General features: G+C 39.3%; 1 protein-coding gene across 6 annotated transcripts in view; it reads right to left on the minus strand.

The window, feature by feature from the left end:
- Positions 1–25998, minus strand: part of FRY (FRY microtubule binding protein) — a 432465-nt gene that overhangs the window by 84675 nt on the left and 321792 nt on the right. For all 6 annotated transcript variants that reach the window (XM_037799978.1, XM_037799979.1, XM_037799974.1 and 3 more), the window contains 6 exons: positions 25596–25768; positions 24320–24480; positions 22919–23029; positions 17995–18149; positions 11835–11934; positions 11347–11518 (listed from right to left, as the gene is read on the minus strand). In XM_037799978.1, coding sequence (XP_037655906.1) covers positions 11347–11518; positions 11835–11934; positions 17995–18149; positions 22919–23029; positions 24320–24480; positions 25596–25768 — 872 coding nt within the window. The remainder of the gene's footprint in view (positions 1–11346; positions 11519–11834; positions 11935–17994; positions 18150–22918; positions 23030–24319; positions 24481–25595; positions 25769–25998) is intronic.

The following is a 25998-nucleotide window of genomic DNA, read 5'->3' on the forward strand; positions in this document are numbered from 1 at the left end:
ATAAAACCTGAGGCGGTGTTGCGGGGATGCGCTATACTTTTCATGGCTCCTTTGTGTGAGACCTGAGTCACCGCCTGGCTGCTTACAAGTCACTAGTTCAGCTGAAACTACAGGCAATAAAATGCTCACCACAGGGTTTATAAGAGCAAAGGGAGTAAAAGCACGAGTTAGGGACCTATTATAACCTCTTCTCCTTTCCATGTTAATTAAAAAAAAAAAAAGTTATTCTTCATAAATCAAAATAGCCAAGAGGTAAATTCTTGAAGAGAATTTAGCTTGAACCTGCTCGCAGCATACTGGTATGAGCTTCTTTTCTTGTGAAGCTTGCTTTAAGGTTTATCTCCTCTTTTGGAATTGTCCAAATCCCCCACTGTCTGCTTCTCCCCCTCAGCCAACAAATATCTCCCTCATCCTCAAACACTCCTCCTTGGACTCTGCAGTCCTCTTTGTAGCTCCAGCCAATATTTTTTCCTTTGTTCCCAGCCAAGCCACTGAAATCTGGCTTCCACTGCTCCCTCTCCATGGAAACTATTGGCACTTACCAATTGCTGGTGAAATCCAAAGGGCAGTTCTTGGACCTTTCCTCCAGGGATCGTCCTATTCCATTCAAGACTGTGGACTGTCCCCTCCCTCCCTCCCTCCAAATCCTCTCTTCCCTCTGGGTTTCCATGCCACCTGCCTCCTGGCACCTCTCATTCCTTGCTGTGCCCTCACTCTCCCCCTGCCCAGCCCTCAGAAGCTGGGGTCCAGGTTCTTCCTGTTCTGCACCTTCTTCTCCGGCTGTGCTCTCTCCATTCACAATCTGACCTGTTCCCTGGGTTCTTTCTACCTGTGTTTATTCTGTGGTGGGTTGCCAGGGCTGACCTTCTCTGGAGTCCGGGTCTGTATGTCCATGGGGATGTCTGACAGCTGCCTGGCCTCCCCTCTCCCTGGTTAAGCCTTCCTAAAACTTCTCCCTGTATGGGCCATCATGATGAGGTTATCACCATCTACTTCCCAAATATCACACCATGTACGCTCTCTGTGGACTCTGCCCTGGGTCTCTTCTGCCTCTGGGTTCTGCTGGGCTGCCTTAGTGCCAGCCCTCATAATTTCCTCCCTGGACTACTACCATTGTTTCTCAACTGGTCTCCTCTGTCTAGATTTGATGTTCTCGAATCTGTCCTCCACACTGCAGCTGGTCTTTCTAAGATGCATTCTGAGCTTGCCAGTCCCTCTTCTTGTATAAAACTCAAGAGTGGCTTCCAGAACCCTAGCAGCTTAGTGGACATCCCTGTTCCCAGGGCTCTGAAGGGGTTTCAAGAAGCAGATAGAGAAAATCACTGGCCTGCAAATTCCTTAGCCTGCAATATGAAGCCTTCCAAGAGTTGATGTCTGCCTCTCCTTCTGTCCATGACCATCTCTAACTTTTCCCCTTCCTGCAAGCTATGTTAGCCAAACTGACCTCTAAATCATGTTCTAAATGCATCATACTATTTTTTACCTCTAAGCCAGTGCATAGGCTCTTTGACTGGCCTGCAGTGCCCACCAACTACTTGTCTGTTCTGCAAATTTCTATTCTTTATTCAAACTGCAGCAAAAGGGCCTAGCATGTCAACGAAAGGTTGGGATAGAGGGCTCTTGCATGAAGAGGTAGAAAACAAAGTTGGGAAAGGAAGTTTTTCTATAGGTTAAGGAGTTCCAATTTTATGGCACTGGTTTTGGAGGAAGAGAGAACTACATTTAATTCCCCGACTTGGCCACTTACTAGCTATAGTCTTTTTTTTTTTTTTTTTTTTTTTTAAATTCAGTTTTATTGAAATACATTCACACATCATACAATCATCCATGATATGCAATCCACTGTCCACAGTATGATAACATAGTTATGCGTTCATCACCACAATCTATCTCTGAACATTTTCCTTACATCAGAAAGAACCAGAACAAGAATAAAAAATAAAAGTGAAAAAAAAACACCCAAATCATCCCCCCATCCCACCCCATTTGTCCTTTAGTTTTTTTTTTTTTTTTTTTTTTTTTTTTTTTTGCCTTGACTATTTTTTTTTTTTTAAATCATCATTTTATTGAGATATATTCACATACCACGCAGTCATACAAAACAAATTGTACTTTCGATTGTTTACAGTACCATTACATAGTTGTACATTCATCACCTAAATCAATCCCTGACACCTTCATTAGCACACACACAAAAATAACAAGAATAATAATTAGAGTGAAAAAGAGCAATTGAAGTAAAAAAGAACACTGGGTACCTTTGTCTGTCTGTTTCCCTCCCCTACTTTTCTACACATCCATCCATAAACTAGACAAAGTGGTGTTTGGTCCTTATGGCTTTCCCAATCCCATTGTCACCCCTCATAAGCTACATTTTTATACAACTGTCTTCGAGATTCATGGGTTCTGGGTTGTAGTTTGATAGTTTCAGGTATCCACCACCAGCTACCCCAATTCTTTAGAACCTAAAAAGGGTTGTCTAAAGTGTGCATAAGAGTGCCCACCAGAGTGACCTCTCGGCTCCTTTTGGAATCTCTCTGCCACTGAAGCTTATTTCATTTCCTTTCACATCCCCCTTTTGGTCAAGTAGATGTTCTCCGTCCCACGGTGCCAGGTCTACATTCCTCCCTGGGAGTCATATTCCACGTTGCCAGGGAGATTCACTTCCCTGGGTGTCTGATCCCACGTAGGGGGGAGGGCAGTGATTTCACCTTTCAAGTTGGCTTAGCCAGAGAGAGAGGGCCACATCTGAGCAACAAAGAGGCATTCAGGAGGAGACTCTTAGGCACAAATACAGGGAGGCCTAGCCTCTCCTTTGCAGCAACCGTCTTCCCAAGGGTAAAACTTATGGTAGAGGGCTCAACCCATCAAACCACCAGTCCCCTATGTCTGTGGTCATGTTAGCAACCATGGAGGTGGGGTAGGCGAATACCCCTGCATTCTCCACAGGCTCCTCAAGGGGGCACTACATCTTTTTTTTTTTTTTTTTTTCCCCTTGTTTGTCTTTTTTCTTTTTTTTTTTTTTTTTTTTTTTTTTTTTTTTTTTAACTTTCCCTTCTTTTTTCAAATCACCTGTATGAAAAAAAAAGTTAAAAAGAAAACAAACATACAATAAAAGAGCATTTCAAAGAGACCATAGCAAGGGAGTAAGAAAAAGACAACTAACCTAAGATAACTGCTTAACTTCCAACATGTTCCTACTTTACCCCAAGAAAGTTACATAATATAGCAACATTTCAGTGAACTTGTTCCTACTACAACCATCAGAAATTAACAGACCATAGTCATTTCTGGGCATCCCCAGAACGTTAAATAGCTTATCTGTTCTTCCTGGATTATTGTTCCCCCTTCCTTAATTGCTCTCTACTGCTAGTTCCCCTACATTCTACATTATAAACCATTTGTTTTACATTTTTCAAAGTTCACATTAGTGGTAGCATATAATATTTCTCTTTTTGTGCCTGGCTTATTTCGCTCAGCATTATGTCTTCAAGGTTCATCCATGTTGTCATATGTTTCACCAGATCGTTCCTTCTTACTGCCGCGTAGTATTCCATCGTGTGTATATACCACATTTTATTTATCCACTCATCTGTTGAAGGACATTTGGGTTGTTTCCATCTCTTGGCAATTGTGAATAATGCTGCTATGAACATTGGCGTGCAGATATCTGTTCGTGTCACTGCTTTCCGATCTTCCGGGTATATACCGAGGAGTGCAATCGCTGGATCGAATGGTAGCTCTATATCTAGTTTTCTAAGGAACTGCCAGACTGACTTCCAGAGTGGCTGAACCATTATACAGTCCCACCAACAATGAATAAGAGTTCCAATTTCTCCACATCCCCTCCAGCATTTGTAGTTTCCTGTTTGTTTAATGGCAGCCATTCTAACCGGTGTTAGATGGTATCTCATTGTGGTCTTAATTTGCATCTCTCTAATAGCTAGTGAAGCTGAACATTTTTTCATGTGTTTCTTGGTCATTTGTATTTCCTCTTCAGAGAACTGTCTTTTCATATCTTTTGCCCATTTTATAATTGGGCTGTCTGTACTATTGTCATTGAGTTGTAGGATTTCTTTGTATATGCAAGATATCAGTCTTTTGTCAGATACATGGTTTCCAAAAATTTTTTCCCATTGAGTTGGCTGCCTCTTTACCTTTTTGAGAAATTCCTTTGAGGTGCAGAAACTTCTAAGCTTGAGGAGTTCCCATTTATCTATTTTCTCTTTTGTTGCTTGTGCTTTGGGTGTAAAGTCTAGGAAGTGGCCTCCTAATACAAGGTCTTGAAGATGTTTTCCTACATTATCTTCTAGGAGTTTTATGGTACTTTCTTTTATATTGAGATCTTTGGTCCATTTTGAGTTAATTTTTGTGTAGGGGGTGAGGTAGGGGTCCTCTTTCATTCTTTTGGATATGGATATCCAACTCTCCCAGCCCCATTTGTTGAAAAGACCATTATGGCTCAGTTCGGTGACTTTGGGGGCCTTATCAAAGATCAGTCGGCCATAGATCTGAGGGTCTATCTCTGAATTCTCAATTCGATTCCATTGATCTATATGTCTATCTTTGTGCCAGTACCATGCTGTCTTGGCAACTGTGGCTTTATAATAAGCTTCAAAGTCAGGGAGTGTAAGTCCTCCCACTTCGTTTTTCTTTTTTAGAGTGTCTTTAGCAATTCGAGGCATCTTCCCTTTCCAAATAAATTTGATAACTAGCTTTTCCAAGTCTGCAAAGTAGGTTGTTGGAATTTTGATTGGGATTGCATTGAATCTGTAGATGAGTTTGGGTAGAATTGACATCTTAATGACATTTAGCCTTCCTATCCATGAACATGGAATATTTTTCCATCTTTTAAGGTCCCCTTCTATTTCTTTTAGTAGAGTTATGTAGTTTTCTTTGTATAGGTCTTTTACATCTTTGGTTAAGTTGATTCCTAGGTACTTGATTTTTTTAGTTGCTATTGAAAATGGTATCTTTTTCTTGAGTGTCTCTTCAGTTTGTTCATTTCTAGCATATAGAAACATTACTGACTTATGTGCATTAATCTTGTATCCCGCTACTTTGCTAAATTTGTTTATTAGCTCTAGTAGGTGTATCGTTGATTTCTCAGGGTTTTCTAGATATAAGATCATATCATCTGCAAACAATGACAGTTTTACTTCTTCTTTTCCAATTTGGATGCCTTTTATTTCTTTGTCTTGCCGGATTGCCCTGGCTAGCACTTCCAGCACAATGTTGAATAACAGTGGTGACAGCGGGCATCCTTGTCTTGTTCCTGATCTTAGAGGGAAGGCTTTCAGTCTCTCACCATTGAGTACTATGCTGGCTGTGGGTTTTTCATATATGCTCTTTATCATGTTGAGGAAGTTTCCTTCAATTCCTACCTTTTGAAGTGTTTTTATCAAAAAGGGATGTTGGATTTTGTCAAATGCTTTTTCAGCATCTATTGAGATGATCAATTGATTTTTCCCTTTCGAGTTTTTAATGTGTTGTAATACATTGATTGTTTTTCTGATGTTGAACCATCCTTGCATGCCTGGAATGAACCCCACTTGGTCATGGTGTATGATTTTTTTAATGTGTCTTTGGATTCGATTTGCAAGTATTTTGTTGAGGATTTTTGCATCTATATTCATTAGGGAGATTGGCCGGTAGTTTTCCTTTTTTGTAGCATCTTTGCCTGGTTTTGGTATTAGATTGATGTTAGCTTCATAAAATGAGTTAGGTAGTGTTCCATTTTTTTCAATGTTTTGAAAGAGTTTGAGTAAGATTGGTGTCAGTTCTTTCTGGAAAGTTTGGTAGAATTCCCCTGTGAAGCCATCTGGCCCTGGGCATTTATTTGTGGGAAGATTTTTGATGACTGATTGGATCTCTTTGCTTGTGATGGGTTGGTTGAGGTCTTCTATTTCTTCTCTGGTCAGTCTAGGTTGTTCATATGTTTCCAGGAAATTGTCCATTTCTTCTACATTATCCAGTTTGTTGCCATACAGTTGTTCATAATATCCTCTTATAATTTTTTTAATTTCTTCAGGATCTGCAGTTATGTCACCTTTTTCATTCATTATTTTGTTTATATGGGTCTTCTCTCTTTTTGATTTTGTCAGTCTAGCTAGGGGCTTGTCAATCTTGTTGATCTTCTCAAAGAACCAACTTTTGGTGATATTTATCCTTTCTATTGTTTTTTTGTTCTCTATGTCATTTATTTCTGCTTTAATCCTTGTTATTTCTTTTCTTGTACTTGGTTTAGGATTGGTTTGCTGTTCATTTTCTAGCTTCTTCAGTTGATCCATTAGTTCTTTGATTTTGGCTCTTTCTTCCTTTTTAATATATGCGTTTAGTGCTATAAATTTCCCCCTTAGCACTGCTTTTGCTGCATCCCATAGGTTTTGGTATGTTGTGTTCTCATTTTCATTCGTCTCTATATATTTAGCAATTTCTCTTGCTATTTCTTCTTTAACCCACTGATTGTTTAGGAGTGTGTTGTTTAACCTCCAGGTATTTGTGAATTTTCTAAGTCTCTGATGGTTATTGACTTCTAATTGTATTCCATTGTGGTCAGAGAATGTGCTTTGAATAATTTCAATCTTTTTAAATTTATTGAGGCTTGTTTTATGTCCCAGCATATGATCTATTCTGGAGAAAGTTCCGTGAGCACTAGAAAAGTATGTGTATCCTGGTGATTTGGGATGTAATGTCCTGTAGATGTCTGTTAAATCTAATTCATTTATCAGATTGTTTAGGTTTTCAATTTCCTTATTGGTCTTCTGTCTGGTTGATCTATCTATAGGAGAGAGTGATGTGTTGAAGTCTCCCACAATTATTGTGGAAACATCAATTGCTTCCTTTAGTTTTGCCAATGTTTCTCTCATGTATTTTGTGGCACCTTGATTGGGTGCATAGACATTTACGATTGTTATTTCTTCTTGCTGAATTGCCCCTTTTATTAGTATGTAGTGGCCTTCTTTGTCTCTCAAAACATCCCTGCATTTGAAGTCTATTTTATCTGAGATTAATATTGCTACACCTGCTTTCTTTTGGCTGTAGCTTGCATGAAATATTTTTTTCCATCCTTTCACTTTCAATTTCTTTGTGTCCCTGTGTTTAAGATGAGTCTCTTGTATGCAACATATTGATGGTTCATTTTTTTTGATCCATTCTGCGAATCTATATCTTTTAATTGGGGAGTTTAATCCATTTACATTCAACGTTAAAACCGTGAAGGCATTTCTTGAATCGGCCATCTTATCCTTTGGATTATGTTTGCCATATTTTTCCCTCTCTCTATTAATATCCTTTATTGTACCCATACCGAATCTCTTTAGTACTGAACCTTTCTCCAAGTCTCTCTGTCCTGTCTTTGTTTCTCTGTCTGTAGGGCTCCCTTTAGTATCTCCAGTAGGGCAGGTCTCTTGTTAGCAAATTCTCTCAGTATTTCTTTGTCTGTGAAAAATTTAAGCTCTCCCTCAAATTTGAAGGAGAGCTTTGCTGGATAAAGTATTCTTGGCTGGAAATTCCTCTCTCTCAGAATTTTAAATATATCGTGCCATTGCCTTCTCGCCTCCATGGTGGCTGCTGAGTAGTCACTACTTAGTCTTATGCTGTTTCCTTTGTATGTGGTGAATTGCTTTTCTCTTGCTGCTTTCAGAACTTGCTCCTTCTCTTCTATGTTTGACAGTGTGATCAGTATTTGTCTCGGAGTGGGTTTTTTTTGGATTTATTCTATTTGGAGTTCGCTGAGCATTTATGATTTGTGTATTTATGTTGTTTAGAAGATTTGGGAAGTTTTCCCCAACAATTTCTTTGAATACTCTTCCTAGACCTTTACCCTTTTCTTCCCCTTCTGGGACACCAATGAGTCTTATATTCGGACGCTTCATATTATCTATCATATCCCTGAGGTCCATTTCGAGTTTTTCAATTTTTTTCCCCATTCTTTCTTTTATGCTTTCATTTTCCATTCTGTCATCTTCCAGGTCACTGATTCGTTGTTCAACTTCCTCTAGTCTTGTACTATGAGTGTCCAGAATCTTTTTAATTTGGTCAACAGTTTCTTTAATTTCCATAAGATCATCCATTTTTTTATTTAGTCTTGCAATGTCTTCTTTATGCTCTTCTAGGGTCTTCTTGATTTCCTTCATATCCCGTACTAGGGTCTCATTGTTCATCTTTAGTTCTTTGAGTAGCTGCTCTAGGTGTGTCTCTTCTGGTCTTTTGATTTGGGTGCTTGGGCTTGGGTTATCCATATCGTCTGGTTTTTTCATATGCTTTATAATTTTCTGTTGTTTTTGGCCTCGTGGCATTTGCTGTCCTTGATAGGGTTCTTTTAGGGTTTGTAGACCAGTTGAAGTCCTTATCTCTAATTTATCAGATCTACAGCTTCGTGGAGTACACTTTCTCTAACTAACCAGCAGGTGGCGTCCACGAGCCACCTGTTCTCCACAAGCCAGATCTCCCCTGCTTAGCCTTTTTGGTGAGTGGGGGAGTGAGTCTTGTGGGGCCCAATTGGTGTCCCAAGCTTGCGTGTGTAGTTGGTGTTGCCTGCCCTGTATGTGGGGCGTGTTTCTGGGCAGTCGGGGAGGGGGGGTGGCCCTAACAATCAAATCTCCCTGATGATCCTAGAGTTTTAAAGCTACTGCAATAGTCTAATCCTTCAGTTCAGTCCTGCCACAGTTTGTCTCTGCCACTGACCCACAAGTCTTTGGTATTGGCGTATGGCTCCTGAGACTTGCAAGTGGGCCCCTCTTCCAGGCTGTGCACCCCTGGTCCTCTGTTGAGGGATGACTGTGCTATGTCACAGGTGAGTGCCGTCCCCCCAGGGCAGTTCTGGGCTGCTGGGCTGTGTTGGGAGGCTCCCAGTCTGCTCAAATGATGGCTGAATGGGGCTCTGTTAATTCACACTGCTCCCCCTTCCCAGCTCTGGGACATTCAGCTGAGGTTGCAGGGAAGGCTAATGTCCACGCCCAGTTTTGTGGTGTGTGCCTGTTATTTGAAGCACTTCCGTCACACTGGGTTGTCTGGGGCAGCTCTGGGCTATGGGGCTGGCGATGGGCAGGAGTGTTTCCTGTCCACCAGGATGGTGGCTGTGAGCGGACACCCCCCTTTTCTTGGGAAGTTGTGTTGTTTAGTGAATTTTCTCAGCCACTGGATTATTGCCTTTTGTCTCAGAGCTCTCTTATTTCTGCTCTTGACTTGACGTGCCCAAATTTCAATTCTTTGAAGCTTTCTGTATTGAGCTTCTTAGAGTAATTGTTTTAGAAAAAGCAAAAAGGATTTAAAAAAAAAAAAGAAAAAAAAAAAAAAAACAAAACGGCCCTCCTCAGAGATCTAATGGGTTATTGAAATGCTAATAGACAAAGCAACCAGGGCCATTAAGGAAAGGTGCCCTGGGCAGAGAGATCAGCCTTGCTTCGGGATTTGCATATGCGCCTCAAGGCCTGATCTCCGCCCTTCCCCTTTCTGTGTTCACCAGAACTCCAAAAATCCTCTGCTTTTACTTTGGAGCTTCTCGTGTTGTTTTCCTTCTATGCCCGTCTCCTCTCTGCTGGGCTGGCTGCTCTCAGAGTCTCTGGTGTCTGGCCTCAGTCTATCTATGGTTGGAGTTTGAATCAGTAGAATGAGTTTCCCATGAGAGCAGCCACTGCAATTCTCCCTTCTCCTTCCTGGAGCTGACAGCCCCTCCTCCCCCGGGACTGAGCCTGGCAGGGAGGGGCGCGGGTCCCCTGGCCGCAAAAACTTACAGATTTCGGTGATCTCAGCAGTTCCACGTTTTCATGAGTGTTGTATGAAGTATGCCCAAAGACAGATTGCTCTGTGGTGTCCAGTCCATGCAGTTCCTGGCTTTTTACCTACTTTCCTGGAGGAGTAACTAAAACATACAGCTCACCAGTCTGCCATCTTGCCCCGCCTCCTGTCCTTTAGTTTTTATCCCCATTCCTCCACTCATCCATACACTAGATAAAGGGGGTGTGATCCACAAGGTCTTCAAAATCACACTGTCACCCCTTGTAATCTACATTATTATATAATTGTCTTCAGGAGTCCAGGCTGCTGGGTTGGAGTTTGGTAGTGTCAGGTATTTACTTCTAGCTATTCCAATACATTAAAGCCTAAGAGGTGTTATCTATATAGTGCATAAGAATGTCCACCAGAGTGACCTCTCGACTCCATTTGGAATCTCTCAGCCACTGAAACCATTTTGTCTCATTTTGCATCCCCCTTTTGGTCAAGAAGACTAGCTATAGTCTTGAGCAAATTATTTACCATCTCCAAGCCTTGGAGTATCTCATCTGTAAAAGAGGGCTGCTGCTGCTGCTAATTGCATCCAGGACCTGGCCAGGGCTTGATTTTCACTGGTTCATTGTAATCCTCTCAACCCAGGGGGCAGCTACTATTAGTGCAGATGAGGAAATGAAGTTTAGAGCTTCTGTGATTGCCCAAGTGAATAAAAAGTGCATGGCAGGGCCAGGACTTGAGTGCAGGCGGCTGGACTCCAGAGCCTCATTTCTAACCTCTACAGGACAGCGCTGCTGCAGAAGCCACCCCATGGGGTTGTAAAGATTCAATGAAGAATGAAATGCACATAAAGTGCCTGAGATAGAAGACGGCACATATTAAGCACTTGATAAACAGAAGCTGGTGTTATCAGCAATTGATTTTTAGGACCCCTGAGTAGAGAAGTCAGAGCTGAGAAGTGCCGGATCCTGTTTGGTCTGGTATAGTGGATGGGTGGCAGCCTGGAGGATGGCTTGTCACCGGGCGATGACAGAGGTGGGGGTGGCTGATGAGATCTGGGCCAAGGCAGCGGGGAGCAGAGGGAAACAGAGGGTGGAGTCAAGAGGCCAAAGGCAAGCAGCTATGTGAACTCAGGCAAGAAGCTGACCGACAAGCGCAATTCTCTAAAAACGGATCTTCACAAGAATTACTCATGAAGAGTACTTGTAAAGATGTGCCCAAGAGTCAAACCCTTGAGAAATTATACATATAGCAACATATAAGCTACAAAATAATGACAATAATTTGCAGCAGTACTTACAATACCCGTGTTTAAGTTCTTGGGGAGAAATTTACATACACAAATATGTGAAAGTATTAGTATTAATCTTGGCATCTTTGCATGTCATGTATTTACTTATACCTGCACTTTTTTTTTTATAGAAATGCATTTTTACATTTTAAAGATTCTAGAACTTACTTTTATATGTACCTGGACTTAGCTCCCAGCAATTCTGATCTACAAGTTTAGCATCAATAATTTTGACTCTCAAATCACACTGGAACTTTTAAAAAGCAAATTGCTTTTACAGTGGAGAAGTGACCGCATGTGTCCTCTTTCGTGTTGCCTGGTACCTGAGAAGAGAGGAAGGGTGAGCTCGGGGTACATCCTGGCCAGTTCACACGACAGGAGTGCCAGCGACACACTGTAGAGGGGGGGCAACGGCCCGTGCGTTCCATACAGGATGCTGCCAGGTCTCTGTTCGGCAACCTTCTTCGAGTACACAAAAAGTTTTGCTTCGAGGATCTAAAAAGAGGTAGGAAAGAAGAAGCTGTATGAAAAAAAAATATTAGCTGGCTACCTTGAGAGCATTTATGTTTAACAAAGTTTAGTAGCAATAAGACAGATTAGTACATATTCTAATGAAGCACCAAAGGAAAAGTATCAGTTAAGTCCAAGATTTACAGAAGATGAAGCAATTGTTTTCACACTGTTCATATCCACCAACGATATGCAGAAATAAATAAATGCATATGAATGAACGACAAATCAGTGCTCAACTACTGTTTCTACTTTCCGTGTCCAAGGGTAGAGGTTTTCTAAGCAAGGAAATGATACATGCCTGCATGAGCTGCATAGAAATTTCATAAATCTCTCTGTTGGTGTCCGAGGCCTTGAACAGAACGAGGTTTAACAATGTCACTATGTCGAAAGGATAGTTCCTGAAAAAAAAAAAAATAGCATAATTTATAAGACAGACTGGCTAGTAATCTTGATAAATCAACAGCTCTCAAAATTCTAGATGGTTCACCGGCCTTAGTCACACTGACTAATGACATTCTTCCCCCCATTTGGCCTTTTTGTGGTTGTTGTTGCCTCCCTCATGTATTAGCAGATGAAGCAAAATGACTCTGTTCTGTTTAAAATTAAATATTGTCACACCAGGATAAAAGAACACAAAAAAAAATCAATCTGATGCACATAGATATTAAAGAAAGAGATTTTAATGAAAATCAAATGCAAGTGAAAAAGACAAAAGAGGATAGTGTCACTGAATTTCTCAACTGCTCACAGGCGTAATACTTTCAGTCAATCCATCTACACTTATTAAGCACTGAACATATACCGGAGTTTAGCTGGAGGGATAAACTACACAGTCTAGACATGGTGGTGCTGTGATCGGAGTGTCCACAGTTGGGACAAGGGTCCGGGTGAGGGACGCCAACCCCACCTTGGGAGGAAACACCAGAAGAACCACCAGGCTGTGGAAGGGGCGAGCAGCAGAGGGGACGCATTTCGGAGGATTTGCGGAATGGAATAGCAAGGCCCTTCTGGAAAAGGGAAGACTCTCTGTGCAGATGATTGAAAGAAGTAAGGAGAGGAGAAGGAGATGGGCTGGGAAGACCCCGACTGGCCATGGACTTCATCCCGAGAGTTATGGAGAACCCCCAGAGGATGCGAAGTGGGGGAGTGAGGCGATGGGGCTGGTTTTGGGAACTCACTCTTGCTGCCACGTGGAGAACGGATTGCAGAGGCCGAGAGCAGAAGCCGCTGCAGTAACCACGTGGGGAGGGAGGAGGGCTTGAGTCAGGACCCAGGAGAGGCAGAGAGGAGGGGAGGGAGCAGAAAACCCTTGGGAAGGGACATCACCAGCAGGATTTGGTATTTGTCTGTAGCGTGCGATGGGGGTTAGGGGAGAACAGGAACCTGGAGAATGGATGATGTGGCCATTAGCAGGATTACCAAATGGAATACAGGGATTCAATCCATTTTTTCTTGCTATGTTACACTATTTAAAGATGGCATCTGTTCACTGTATCTCTAGTGGAAAAGAAGTCACAAATAGAAAACTGGGTGAGATGAGCAATTAGCGAAGGGTGTGTGTGTACAAGGTGGGTGACTGGTATTTAGTTGGGGGTAACCTTCAGAAAGCAGAAGATAGGATGGAAGTGAAAAACATATTGTTTTCCCTGTGGGTTCCTTTTTAAATTCTATATAATTTCACTGTCTAAGAAGCTCTGTTTTAGAGCAATCAATCACCCTTCTGCAAAGGCATCATCCTACTAAGAATACATCCCCAGTTAATAGGAAGTTTGATGGAAGATTTTAGTGAAAATTAGTTGAACTCAAGGAAAAGGATAACTTTTCACTTTTTCTTTTGGCTATTACTCAAATATTATCATTGTAACGTATTAGACTAGTAACATATGGCTGCTTTCTTCTTTTAAAAGAGTCAAGTAACTCATCCGGCTGGAGGATCCTCTCTGGAGATGGTTCACTCTTGGCGGGCAGCTTGGCGCTGGCTGTAGGCAGGTGTTCAGAATAAAATACGCAAGTGCCCATCTCCTTCCCTTGCTCAACTCCTACTTCCTATCCCAGAAAAACTGCTGTCGACATTGGGTGTGTATTCCAGCCATTTTCTAAGTATTTACACAAATCTGTGCAGGTAAATACACCTTTTCCAACACAAGATTTTAAACATAAATGTGAGCATACTACCCGCATATATTGTTTGGAGATCTGCGTTTTCACCTCATAAGGCTCACGCAGCCATCTGCACAGCTGCACGGCCTTCCTTGGCACAGCCACTCCATAAGTGACTCATGTGGTGGGTGCTGTGACGTGCCACCTGGATCCCCCTTTCAGGACCAAGACACTCCGTCCTCCAGCTAAGGTGTTGGCAGCTGGCAGCTCTAAGCTGAATCTCTCTCTGGAACTTGCCTTCCGCCAAGGAGAGCAGCTGAGGTCCAAGGCCACGCCTGCCCCCATGGCGGCCTCTCTGCATTGGAGGAGCTTTACTCCCTCTACTTGCTTCACGTCCCCATCGCTGTCAACACCAAGGACACTCCCTAACAAATCTCCTGCACTCAAATCTGTCTCAGATCTGTGTTCTGGGGAATCCAGCCGTTGACATGCACTGGTAGACAGTTAAGCCAGGTTTCAAGTTTTCACTATCACGATGCCACAAACACCAGATGTGCAAGTACTTCTTAAGAACAGATTCCTGGAAGAGGTCATGTAGGGGCAAAAGGGCACATTTAAAATTTTGATACTGCCATATTGTCCTCCAAAAGAGTTGCATTAATTTACACTCCTAAATGATTACTTTTCTAGAACTTTTATTTTTACATCAATAAAGCATGAGGTTGACGTATCTGATGGGAAATTGGTGAAAGTGTCTGGATAAAAGAGGAGCAGTGGGCAATACTGCTGGATCATCGTGGACTCAAAAGCGGGCACCGAGTAGATAAAGCTTCCCTCTTTGTGGGACCACACTCTTGACCACGTCATTCAGGTATTCCACTTGCTGCTTAAGTCTGCCCTGATCTTTGGAACTCATTGAAAGAAATAACATAAATAAAGAAAATGAAAGAAATCCAGAGCAGGAAAAAAAAGGAAAAATTTCAAATGAGCGAGAGACTGCAGATAAAACATCTGTACTTAAATGTTTACGATCTGCTTGGAAACAGAGTCTTAAATCTTTCAGTATTTAATTATTCAAGATAGGATGTAAAAGGGTAAAAGATAAATAAATAGCTGTGATCATACAGAGTAAAAATCAAATGATAAAATAAATATGAGAGGTACATACGACTCAGAAAGTTAACAAGAAAGAAACTGTTTTTTTCAATCCTGAAAAGAGATTTTTGAAGGATTTGGGAAATGCCTACTAGCGCTGGCTTACCTAGAACTAACGACAGAGCTCAGGGTAACTCTGAGGTGTTTTGAAGAAAAAAAAAAGTAGCAAAATAGTTATTTGAGATAAATCTGCCTGGCAGGGTGAGCTGTTTGTGTGTGTGTGAGTGTACTACTGAGCTGCATTTAATAGCTTTTTTTTTTTTTAAATCAAATTTATAGACATATTTTATGAAAAATCCCTCAGAATTAATATTGTGAGTTTTATCACTTGATTCTTTAATCTCTACTTCCCCTGGTCCTACACTGCTACCTTTGCCACATCACAGTGATAGTTATAGTTTTGACTCCAGACCAACAAATTCTCTCTCTCTCTCATACACACACAGAGCAAAAATCCAGAAGATTTAAAGTTTCATTTAATAAGCTCTGAATAGCTTTTTTCTTTAAGTTAATTTTTTTCTCAACATTGAGCTTATGCTAATTTACGTGGCTTTGAAAAATAAGAATTGCAAGTGCACAATAATCTTTTTGGAGAAGAATAAATTAAAGCTAGATAATTATTTAAAAGGCATTTGAAATTCATATATATTTTAAAATTCTATTTTATCAGGAGGAACCTCTACTATAACGATCTGTTTTATATGGTTCCATACAATATATTTTTCAGTTAGCTATCTTGGGGAATGAACAGTCCAGGGATAGCATGTCTTACAATCTCTTACAGAAATAAAAGGATCCAAAAAGAAGAATGTGGAGAATCAGCTTTTTTTTTTTTTTTCCATTATCACAGCTAATGACTATTAGGTTCTCTATATTAACTACTCAAAAATGGCTAATTCCCTCTTCTGTAACTAGAGAAAGAAAATTTAAACAGATAAGAGCATTTTAAAAAATATTACATCTCATAGGTACTTTGCAGTCAATTATAAGTGGTTCTTTAATAAGTGAACCTGCTTATTACTGTCATATTCCACGGGAGATAAACCCAGAATATGACAAATCCTACCTGAAAACTAGGAGGTAATCGTTTGCTTTGCAAAGAGGACTCTTCACTTTAGAAAATGATTTGTTGCATGAGCTACTGAACAGGAAACTTATTTGAGACATTTAAAATATGATTCAGCTTATTTATGATTTTCAGGAACATATTATACCATAAGATAAGGTATTTAGTTGCTTTCTAGAAGCAGACTTTATAGAAAACAACTGGGGAAAAAGCTAAAACACTAGAATTGCTTTTGGACGAAACGTACTGGAAACATAAGTGCCAATATTGCTCCAGCAAATGAGGAGGCCCATTTAGACCACACAGGCTGAGACTCTGTGGGGAAAGGGAGCAGAAACGCCACATTTTGCATATGCTCTGTGGGGAAAAATGGCAGAAATGGTGGCTGGGCCTCTGATGGAGGGACCACGGTTGGGATCTTCCCAGGTTAAAGAATGGATGTGTCATGAATGTAAATCAATATGCATTTGTCTAAGAAACCAAAGTATTTTAGGATAATTTCTTAAAAAGCCTACTATAAGCATAGAGGGTTTTATGACCTAATATTTTTGTGATTGGTGATATTTTTATTGAAACTGAGGCTAGATTGAAGTAATTCTTTGCATTTCCTAAGGAAAAATACCTACATTTATTTAGAGGAATGCAGTGTGATATTTTATGGGATGGCCAATTTGAGGAGGGGAGTTCAAAACAAGTTCAATGGGAGAAGGGCAGTGAAGAGGGGCAACTTTTATTACTCTTGTTTTTGTCAGAGAAAGAGATGCAAATTCACAGATTCTAAATACATTTTTAAAAATCAAAGGGTTGTTTGAACAAAACTTTATTTTTAGAATATCAAAATATGTGAAAAGTGAAAACAAAACAAAACAAAAAACAACAAAAACCCACTCAGGAGCAAGGAGATTTTTGCAAAAACATTATTTTGGTAATATCCTATAGATATTAATATTCTTTGGTAATGTTTATGTCAAGAAATAAAAATGGAAAACCAGCCAGTTTAGCTTATATTCATGTGCTATAACTTTTATGGAGCTTAAAGTGTTTAAGAAAATTTCTACTGCTTAGATTGTGGAAAATGAAAGGTTTAGACATGAAATGTTATCTACTATTTTTATAAACAAGAAAAATTTTTAAAGAGAAACCTACCTCTTTAACTAACTGGCAAGTTCCGTTTAGACTTACCAAAATCAGATGTCTTCTAAAATTCTGTTCTAATTAACTTAGAATCTTAATAGGTTGGAATTTAAAATGAATTCACTTTTTAAAAATTTTTTATTTATTTTATTTTTTATTACTTTTGTTAGAGAAGTTGTAGGTTTACACAACTATCATGCATAAAATATGTCAAATACAGAGTTCCCATATACCACCCTATTATTAATACCCTGCATTACTGAGGCACATTTGCAAAACCAATTCTCTTTCATTCCCTTCATCCAGTTGTATTGAAAATACAACATTAAATTTAAAAGGAAAATTGACAGTCTATTTGAATCTTTTCAAAAATAAACATTAAGTGTCTTCTCCGGATTCTTCCAATTCATAGACTCTTTCTTGGGAATAACTTATGCAATTTGGGGAATCTTCATTAACACTCTCATCTTCACTCTGAAATTAATTATTTCATTCATTACATTACGGTGCTGGATTACTTCAGTGTACTAAATTATATAACAGGACAATGATTGTAAAAGTGTGTTCTATGGAACTCTGGAGAACCACATTTTCTTTTCTTCCTTTCTAAAGTTTTGGACAAAGGGGCATTAAGATTTTTAGATCAATTCTTGGGTTTAGATTGGTCTAAAGATGAATCTACCACAAACATTTCTAGAGATTCCTTGAATGTGTCTTATTTATCATTTTCAGACCCTCCTCAAATATTGAAGTATATAGATATAACACTGTGACATGCAATTCAAAAGAAGGGGGTTATTGCAACCAACCACTCTCTTGGTTGCCTGAGGAAAATCCACACAGTTGCTGACTTACAGGGGGCACTCATCTCTCTGCTGGGGAACCTGAGGCCGTTTGTGCGCTCCCAGCTTTCACTCTGTTCAGATCACTGCCAAGCTTTCAACTGCCCCTATCACAAAGAGCACCCACCTGTCCACTGTCTTCCTTTTGCGAAATTCCCTACCTGCTTCCACACACGGTTGCGATGGCTTTGAAACAGCCAGATGCAAGCTGGTAGGAACCTGTGTAACATCGGTCAATCGCCCAATTAAACAGATTTATCTGGTCAGGATTAAGTTCCAGGAGCAAGACGACAACTTCACAGCCAAGCTGATGAACCTGAATTCAAGCAGAAAATCAATTGTTCATGTTTAATGCAAGAATATCCCAGGGAAAGAAATACAATCAAGGTTTGCCAGTGTAGATCAGGTACAATGAAAGTGGAGACCAAGTATTCATTTTGATTAATTTTTTTTTTAAATTTTACTTTGAAATAAATTCAAACTTACCGGAACAGTTGCAAAAACAATACAAAACCCATACACAGAACTCCAGCATACCCCAACCCCCCTCCCCCGATACCCGATCCACCAACTTTAACACATTTTGATTAATTTTTGTGCAGTGTATTCCCCTTTATAAGGGTGCAGTGTTGCAACTGAAACGTATAAATTAAATTTGACTCTATGTAAATCTGTTATATAGGGTCACTCATTCTTGACTTTTAACTCTGAAAAGGTGGCAACCATTACTGGCATTGCCTCACTTTTGCATTTCCAACATTTCTGAAAAATACATCTACTTGATTAAAAAAGTCATATATACCAAAAGATATCCTTTATGTATGCAAAGTCTTTCAAGGAAAAGAAAAGCAGAGGGAATATGTTTATGAGGGTTGATTATTAAATATACCATGTAAAACTTAGCTGGCAATCTTTCAAAAAGAAATATAGAATCTTTCTTCTTAATCAGAGCCTTTCATATGAAAAAAGCCATGATGCTTGAAGGAATTTATTGGATAATTAATCAATGATTCCTGAAACCACTGTCAAACACTGCAAGGTCAGTGACATACACACATCTGTCCCTTTGTCCAGGAGAAGCCTGGTGCTTGGAGGCTATACCCCAATCAAAAGTAAATTGCCTCCCCCTGGAACTGCCATCAGGCAGAGAAGGAAGAAAAGATTTGGGCTCCCAATTTCGTTTTTTTTTCTGCTTACAGGGTCTGGGCCCAGATGGGAGTGATGTCCTAGATGAATGGTCAATAATTAGCAGCATATAAAAGCTGATGATACTATTGCAAAGGCTTAAAAATAATATTTATGAAAATGTTAGCTTGACTTGGAAGAAAACTAGCAGGTTTTTATTGTGCTGTAGAAACTTTATATTGAAGCGTAAAATATACAGGGGATTATCTGAACTGCGTGCATTTGAGCGACTCCTACCAGGGAAGCCCCACTCTCCTCCCCCAAACACAACCCTCTCCCGACTTCCAGCCCCACTGGTTAGTTTTAGCTGTAATTGTTTGCAAGCGTCATCTACATTCAGTCATTTTCATTGTTGTAGAGTATTCTGATCTATGACTCTTCCACAATTTATTTATTTATTCTACTATTGACAGACATTTGGGTTGTTTCCAGATTTTTATTTCATAATGCTGCCTTGACTGTTCTTGTACATATATTCTGATACACATACTGGATGCTGTAAATACAGAGGAATGAAATTGTGGGGCTGTAGGGTTATGCTATGTTTGACTTGAATAGATTAAACCACTATTTTTTTTAACTTTTCTCAAAAACAATCTTCAATGTTTTAGTATGAAATACTTTCAAACATACAAGACAGTTACAAAAATAATTCAAACCCCATACAAAGAACTCCTCTCCCACCATATACCCAGATCCACCAATTGTAACATTTTATCACATTTGCCATGTCATTCTAACTATCCATCAATCTATCATTATCTACATCCATCCCTCTATCTATCTATCTATCTATCTATCTATCTATCTATCTATCTATCTATCTATCTGTCTATCTATCTATCTAACATGACAATCAGTTCTCCAAAGTGGTTATTCCAATTTACAATTACAATTATGAGAGGTCCTACTGCCCCATATCCTCCTCAATAATTGACACTGTCCATCTTTTCCATTTTAGCCATTTTGGTGGATGCCGGGTAATAGTTCATGTGGTTTTTTACTCATGTGGCTTTAATTTGCATTTCCCTGATTATTAATGAGTTTGAGGATTTTTTATGTTTATTGGCCATTTATTCTCTTTTGTGAATTGCTTGTTTAAGTCTCTTGCCCACTTTTCTATTGGCTCTGTCTTTGTCTTATGTACCAATTCCTTATACATTCTAGAAAAGGGTTCTTCATGTATTCTAGATAGAAACCCTTTGTTGAGGGGTTCACCTTCCCTCACCTATCAAGCCTTCCCTCTCCCTATCAAGATTCTTCATACTCTCATGGTGCATTTTGGTGAAGAGACTTTCTGAATTAGTTCTTCTTGATGGTTGGTAATTTTTGCATTCTGTTCAGGATATCTTTCCCTAACCTCAGGGAGGAAGATATTCTCCTGTGTCATTTTCTAGAAACTTCACCAGCCTAGCTTTCACATTTCAATCTCCAATCCATCTGTGGTGCATTTTTGCTTATAGTATTTGGAAGAGGTCAAGTTTCATTTGTTTTTTTTTTTTCTAAATATGGCTATTCATCTGATCTCAACTCATATATTGAAAAGACTTTCCTTTCCCCATAACTCTACCACTATAGATTCTTTTATATTTTCACATACACAATTTTGTCATCTGTGGATAATGAGTTTTATTTCTTCCTTTTCAAAAGTGTCACTTTGAGATAAATCAAGTGTCCACATATGCATGGTCTATATTCTGGCCTGTCCATTCTGTTCCACGGGCTTAATTATCTGTTCTTGGGCCAGTACCACAGTGTCTTAATGACTATATGTTTATGATAAGTCTCTGTTTCTGGTAAAGCATGCCTTCCTCCTTTCCTATGTTCAAAATTGTCTTAGCTGCTCTTAGTCCTTTGCATTTCCATATGTATTTTGAAAGAAACCTCTCAATTGCCACAAATATCTTGCTAGGATTTTGACTGGGATTGCACTATCTCGATGTATCATTTTGGTGGAGAACTGACATCTTTATACTTGTGAATCTTCCAATTCTCTAACATGATATATTCTTCCATTTATTTAGGTCTTTAATTTTTCTAATTAATGTTTCATACATTTCTGTATAAGTCATTGGGCACATTTTGATTAGATTCATTCCTAGGTATTTAATGCTAATTCTTAATTTTTTAATACTACTGTAAATGGTATAATTTTATTTTCTATCTATATTGAAATATGCTTCATTTTTTATTTTGACCTTTCATTGTAGCAAACTTGCTAAATTCACTTATTAATTCTAACACTTTATCTATATATTCTTTTGTATTTTCACATACACAATTGTGTCACCTGTGGATAATGAGTTTTATTTTTTCCTTATATTGTATGCTATTATTTTCCTTCCTAATACATTGGCTAGGATTGTCAGCATAATGCAGAATAGATGTGGTGAAAGTAGACAACCTTCCTCTTTCTAATCTCAGAGGGAACACCTTCAATATTCAGTATTATGATGTTTACTGCAGGATACTTTTTTTCAAGATACCCTGTATCAAATCAAGGAAGTTATTTCTAATTCTTAGTTCTGCTAGGTGTTTTTATTGGGAATGGATTTAGAATTTTATCAAATGCTTTTTATGCATCCATCAAGATTATCATATATTTCCCCCTTATTCTTTTAATACAGTTAATATGCTAATGAACTGATAGATATTTGAGTATTAAATCAACTTTGCATTTCTTGACTAGGTTCAACTTGGTTGTGAAAAGTTGTCTTTTTTAATATATCACTGAATTCAATCTTCTATTACTTCATTGAAAATTTTTGCATCTATGCTGATGAATGAGATTGACTTTTCATTTTATTTCTTGTTATACCCTTGTCTGCTTTTAGTATCAAGGCAATGCTGTCTTGTAAAATGTATTGAGAAATATTTCCTTTTGATCTGTTCTCTGTAAGAATTCATGTTAGATAAATGCAACTTACTCCTTAAATGTTTGGTGGAATTCACCAATAAAGCCATCTGGCCCTAAAGTGTTCATTGTGGGTTTATTTTAATTACCGAATCGCTTTATTACTTAAACAACTATTCAGATTTTCCTTTCTTTCTTGTGTTGTGCTTTTCTAGGAATTTGTCTCTTTTACCTAAATCTTCAAGATTATTGGCACAAAGGTGTCCACATGTTCTCTTTTATTTTTAATGTCTGTAGGATCTATAGTAATGTTCCTTTACATTGCTGATATTGGTTACATGTGCCTTCTTTCTCTATTTTATTTCTTGATCTGCCTTGCCATGGATTTATCAATTTTATTAATCATTATAAAAATCAACTTTTGGTGTTGGTGATCCTTTCCATCATTGAATTTGTCTTTCATTAACCTATGCCCTTATCTCTACTATTATTTCCTTTATTCTACTTTCTTTGGGTTTGATATGCTACTCTCTTTCTAACTTTTTGAGATGGATTCTTGGGTCATTGATTATCAGCTCCCTTTCTTCTAATTTATGCATTTAAAGCAATACATTTCATTCTAAGCACGGATTTATTTGTAGCCCACAAATTTAGTATGTTTTGTTTTCATTCTTCTTCAGCTAATAATATTTTCTACTTTCCATTTTATTATTTCTTCTTTGACTCACTGGTTATCTGCAAGTGCATTTCTCAATTAACTTCTTGTTGTTGACCCCTAGCTTTGTTCCACTGTGATTAGAGAACTTACTCTGTGTCATTTCAATCCTTTAAGCTTTGTTGAGACTTGCTTTCTGACCCAGCTGATGGTCCATTCTGGTAAATGTTCCTTGATCCTGACACATCTTGGTATAATGTGAACAACAGATAAATCTGCACTCGTGCGCTGGCATGTGAAGAGATGGTGGCGTGAACCATGCTTACACATCTCGGCAAAGCAGACAACGCAGAACACCAAAGACATTTCAGAACAATGTGTCTTCACTTACCCGTAAATCTTGGCAGGCCAGAATGTTGTCGAGCCACTTGTAGAGGTAGCCATCTGGGGAAAGGCCGACGTTGTCGAAGACGGGGCCACAGCACAATACTGCCGACATTGCCTGGTAATAAAGACACCGCGAAACATGGAAGGAAACCAGAATAATCTAATGGCATTTAACTGTCTTTATAGAATGTGATCATCAGGTTTATAAATGACAGGAGTCCTTTGAAAGAAGTCATTTTCCACAAGCTTCTAAAACATTCCTTAGCAGATTCAATATAAAATACCAGAGTCCAAATTTGGGCTCATTTTCATGGGAGTTTAAAAACTCATAAACTCAGCTTTGTGAACATGACTTTTATTATTATAACAAATCACATGATGAAAGAGTAAGTTATTCAAAACAAAGTCACTATTTCACAGTATTTAAAATAAACTTTTCTCCAAAGATTTGAAGTGAATGAATTCTGCTTATAAGACAAATAGAACTTTTCAAATTTTGCTTTGAAAATGAAGCTTTGACTAATGTACTGAACTGACAAACTATGAAAAACTGGAAAATAATTGTTATCTTGAATCAAAGGTAAAGGAAATGAAGAACGTAAACTTTTGTTCCTTTAAGAGAGAGTGGGAGGGAGCTGGGTGGAGTAAGGAAGTGAGGGAAGGTGAGAGAAGGGTGATCTGGACCAACTTTCCAATTAGCGGGTCCTGCTGAATATCAGGCCCTGGTTTATATTCTCTCCATTAAGTCAAAAGTCAACCCCAGAGTCAGACACTTATGGTATATAAGGCAGCGCGGATACAGGGGTGAGCTCCTGAGGGAACTTAGGCTGTAAGGAATCCTGTCCCTGACGATGCTGATCAGCCCAGCAGTGTGGACAGTTATTTCTGGCAGTCTTCTAAGACAAGGGGAATGACGATGGGTCTGTGGCTCTTGGCAGGCAGGAACTTGAGGTAAATTTTATTTCAGGCTAGAAGTTAATTGAAAAGGCAGCCACTTAAGGGATTAAAAAAAAAGCCAAATTGAATAGGTGAAACATTAGACAAAATTGGGAGTTTGGAAATTTTGGCATTTTGAAACTCTGGGACCAACTGATGTATTTAAACATTTGTGACTATCTATCATCTAGCTGTCTATCATCATTGTCTGTGTTTATGCATGTGTACTGTGTGTATTTTGGGACTTTTAAAGTCACCTTATGCATTTATATATGTCTGTGGGTTTCTCTGTGTGTCTGTCTGTTTTTCTGGATGTGGCTCTAATATAGTATACTATACCAAATTATATGATAATGTATCAAATAAAGACACACTACAGGGTTTAGCCTTTTCTAAAGGCACGGCTGTCAGAGTTTAAGAAAGGAGACTACCGTGACGGAAGCCACGCAGCGAGGAAATCGTGACCTACCTTTAGTGCGCAGTACTGGTACCTCGTGATCTGGTGGTTGCGGTCGCTGTAGCGGTCCAGGGGGGTGAACATGATGCTGAAGGGCCCTGCCCACTGGCTGCACAGGATGAAAAGGTGGTGCCTCAGGCTCTGCTGGGGAAACAGGAACCTTCTGTGGTGGACTGGGGGGAAAACAAAGAGTTGGGAGTCTACCAGACTGCAAGCAGAGCAAACACGGTCTACGGTACTATGACACGGTTCTACGTGTTGGGGAAAGGAGCGATGTCATTTCCTAACTCAGGCTTTCTTTAGGTAATGAAACATGCAATTAAAAAGTCAAGACTAATTTTCCTTTTACGTGTCTACGCTTCCTCCCTCACTGTACAGTAATGAAAGGCCTTTGACTCAGAGTGGGAACTAGAGGTAGGAAATGGGCCTGGCGAGCGCAGCCTTCTCATCAACGTCCAGAAAAACCACAGCGCTTTCCACTCAGCTGCTGCTGACACAGAAAATGTTTTCTTGACTGCTGCTGCCTGTCTTTAGGAAGAACCATGAAATAATGTACAGACTGTCTATTTCAAACAGATACACTTTGAAGAAATCAACTCAAATCTTAACTTAGGGCCATCAAAGAGGAGAATTGGTAAGGAAAGGTTATCAAACATCAAAATAATGAAACAGTGGAAATATTAGTTGAGTTGCTGCTTTTTGCAAATATACCCAAACTTTTAATTAAAGGGATCCATTTTAATTAATCCCCTCTATTCAATTCAATTCATTATTAATTTTAATTAATTAACCAAACAGACCAGTTATTTTTTATTCTTCATGCTTCCATTAGATTCAAAATGTTTCAAACCCTTTTGCTCTGTGAAAGATAATTCTTTCTCCAATGTAAACTTTATCGGGCTATAGAGAATTCTACGTCAAGTGTGGCTTTGATAGAGTCAGAGTGCAGGAGTTCTGATGTGATTATGGGCTCACAGATTTGCACAATGAGACAGTGAGAACAAGTGAATTTCTGTGAATGCTCCCTCTGAATTACTTCCTTCCTACGGAAATCACATAGGTTTGCTTTCAGATGGGGACCAAAACAAAATATAAAAATAATGACAAGCACAAAGCTAACTTTAATTCTTATTCTTCCCTTTCCAGCTCTGTTGAATTACCACAAGCTGTTCTCGTACATACTTCCAAGCATTTCAGAATAAAGAACCCATTCCATCCCAGACCAGTACAGAGGCCAGTAGGACGGTAACGGAGAACATGAGTGGTTTTTCAGAGTCGATCACGGTACCTGGAACACACTGGATCAAGTTGGCAACCATCGCGCTGAAATGTGCCCGGATGTCTTTAAGAATTTCGACTTCTTTATCATTTTCGGCTTCTAGGAGCATGCGGGTCAAGTCCACGTATTCTAGGAACAGAGCTCCGAGGGCTAAAGTGTCCCGCTCCAAGGCCCCGTTTGTGCTGGAATAAAGGAAGAGCAAACCTTCAGATGGTTTGTCCTTCATCAAAGCAGTGCAAGGAATGAGAACTGAGAGTCATGGTCATGGAATTTGTTCCTGAACTATAGGCAGTGGGAGTAGACTACGGAAGAAAGTAAGCTTTCTCAGACCTTTCTGAACAACAGTAAGAACTGGTATATTAAGAGAAAGAGAGAGAAAGAGAGGGAGGGAGGGAGAGAGGGATAGCTAGGC

Source organism: Choloepus didactylus, chromosome 12, assembly GCF_015220235.1.
Source record: "Choloepus didactylus isolate mChoDid1 chromosome 12, mChoDid1.pri, whole genome shotgun sequence".
Taxonomy (NCBI): domain Eukaryota; kingdom Metazoa; phylum Chordata; class Mammalia; order Pilosa; family Megalonychidae; genus Choloepus; species Choloepus didactylus.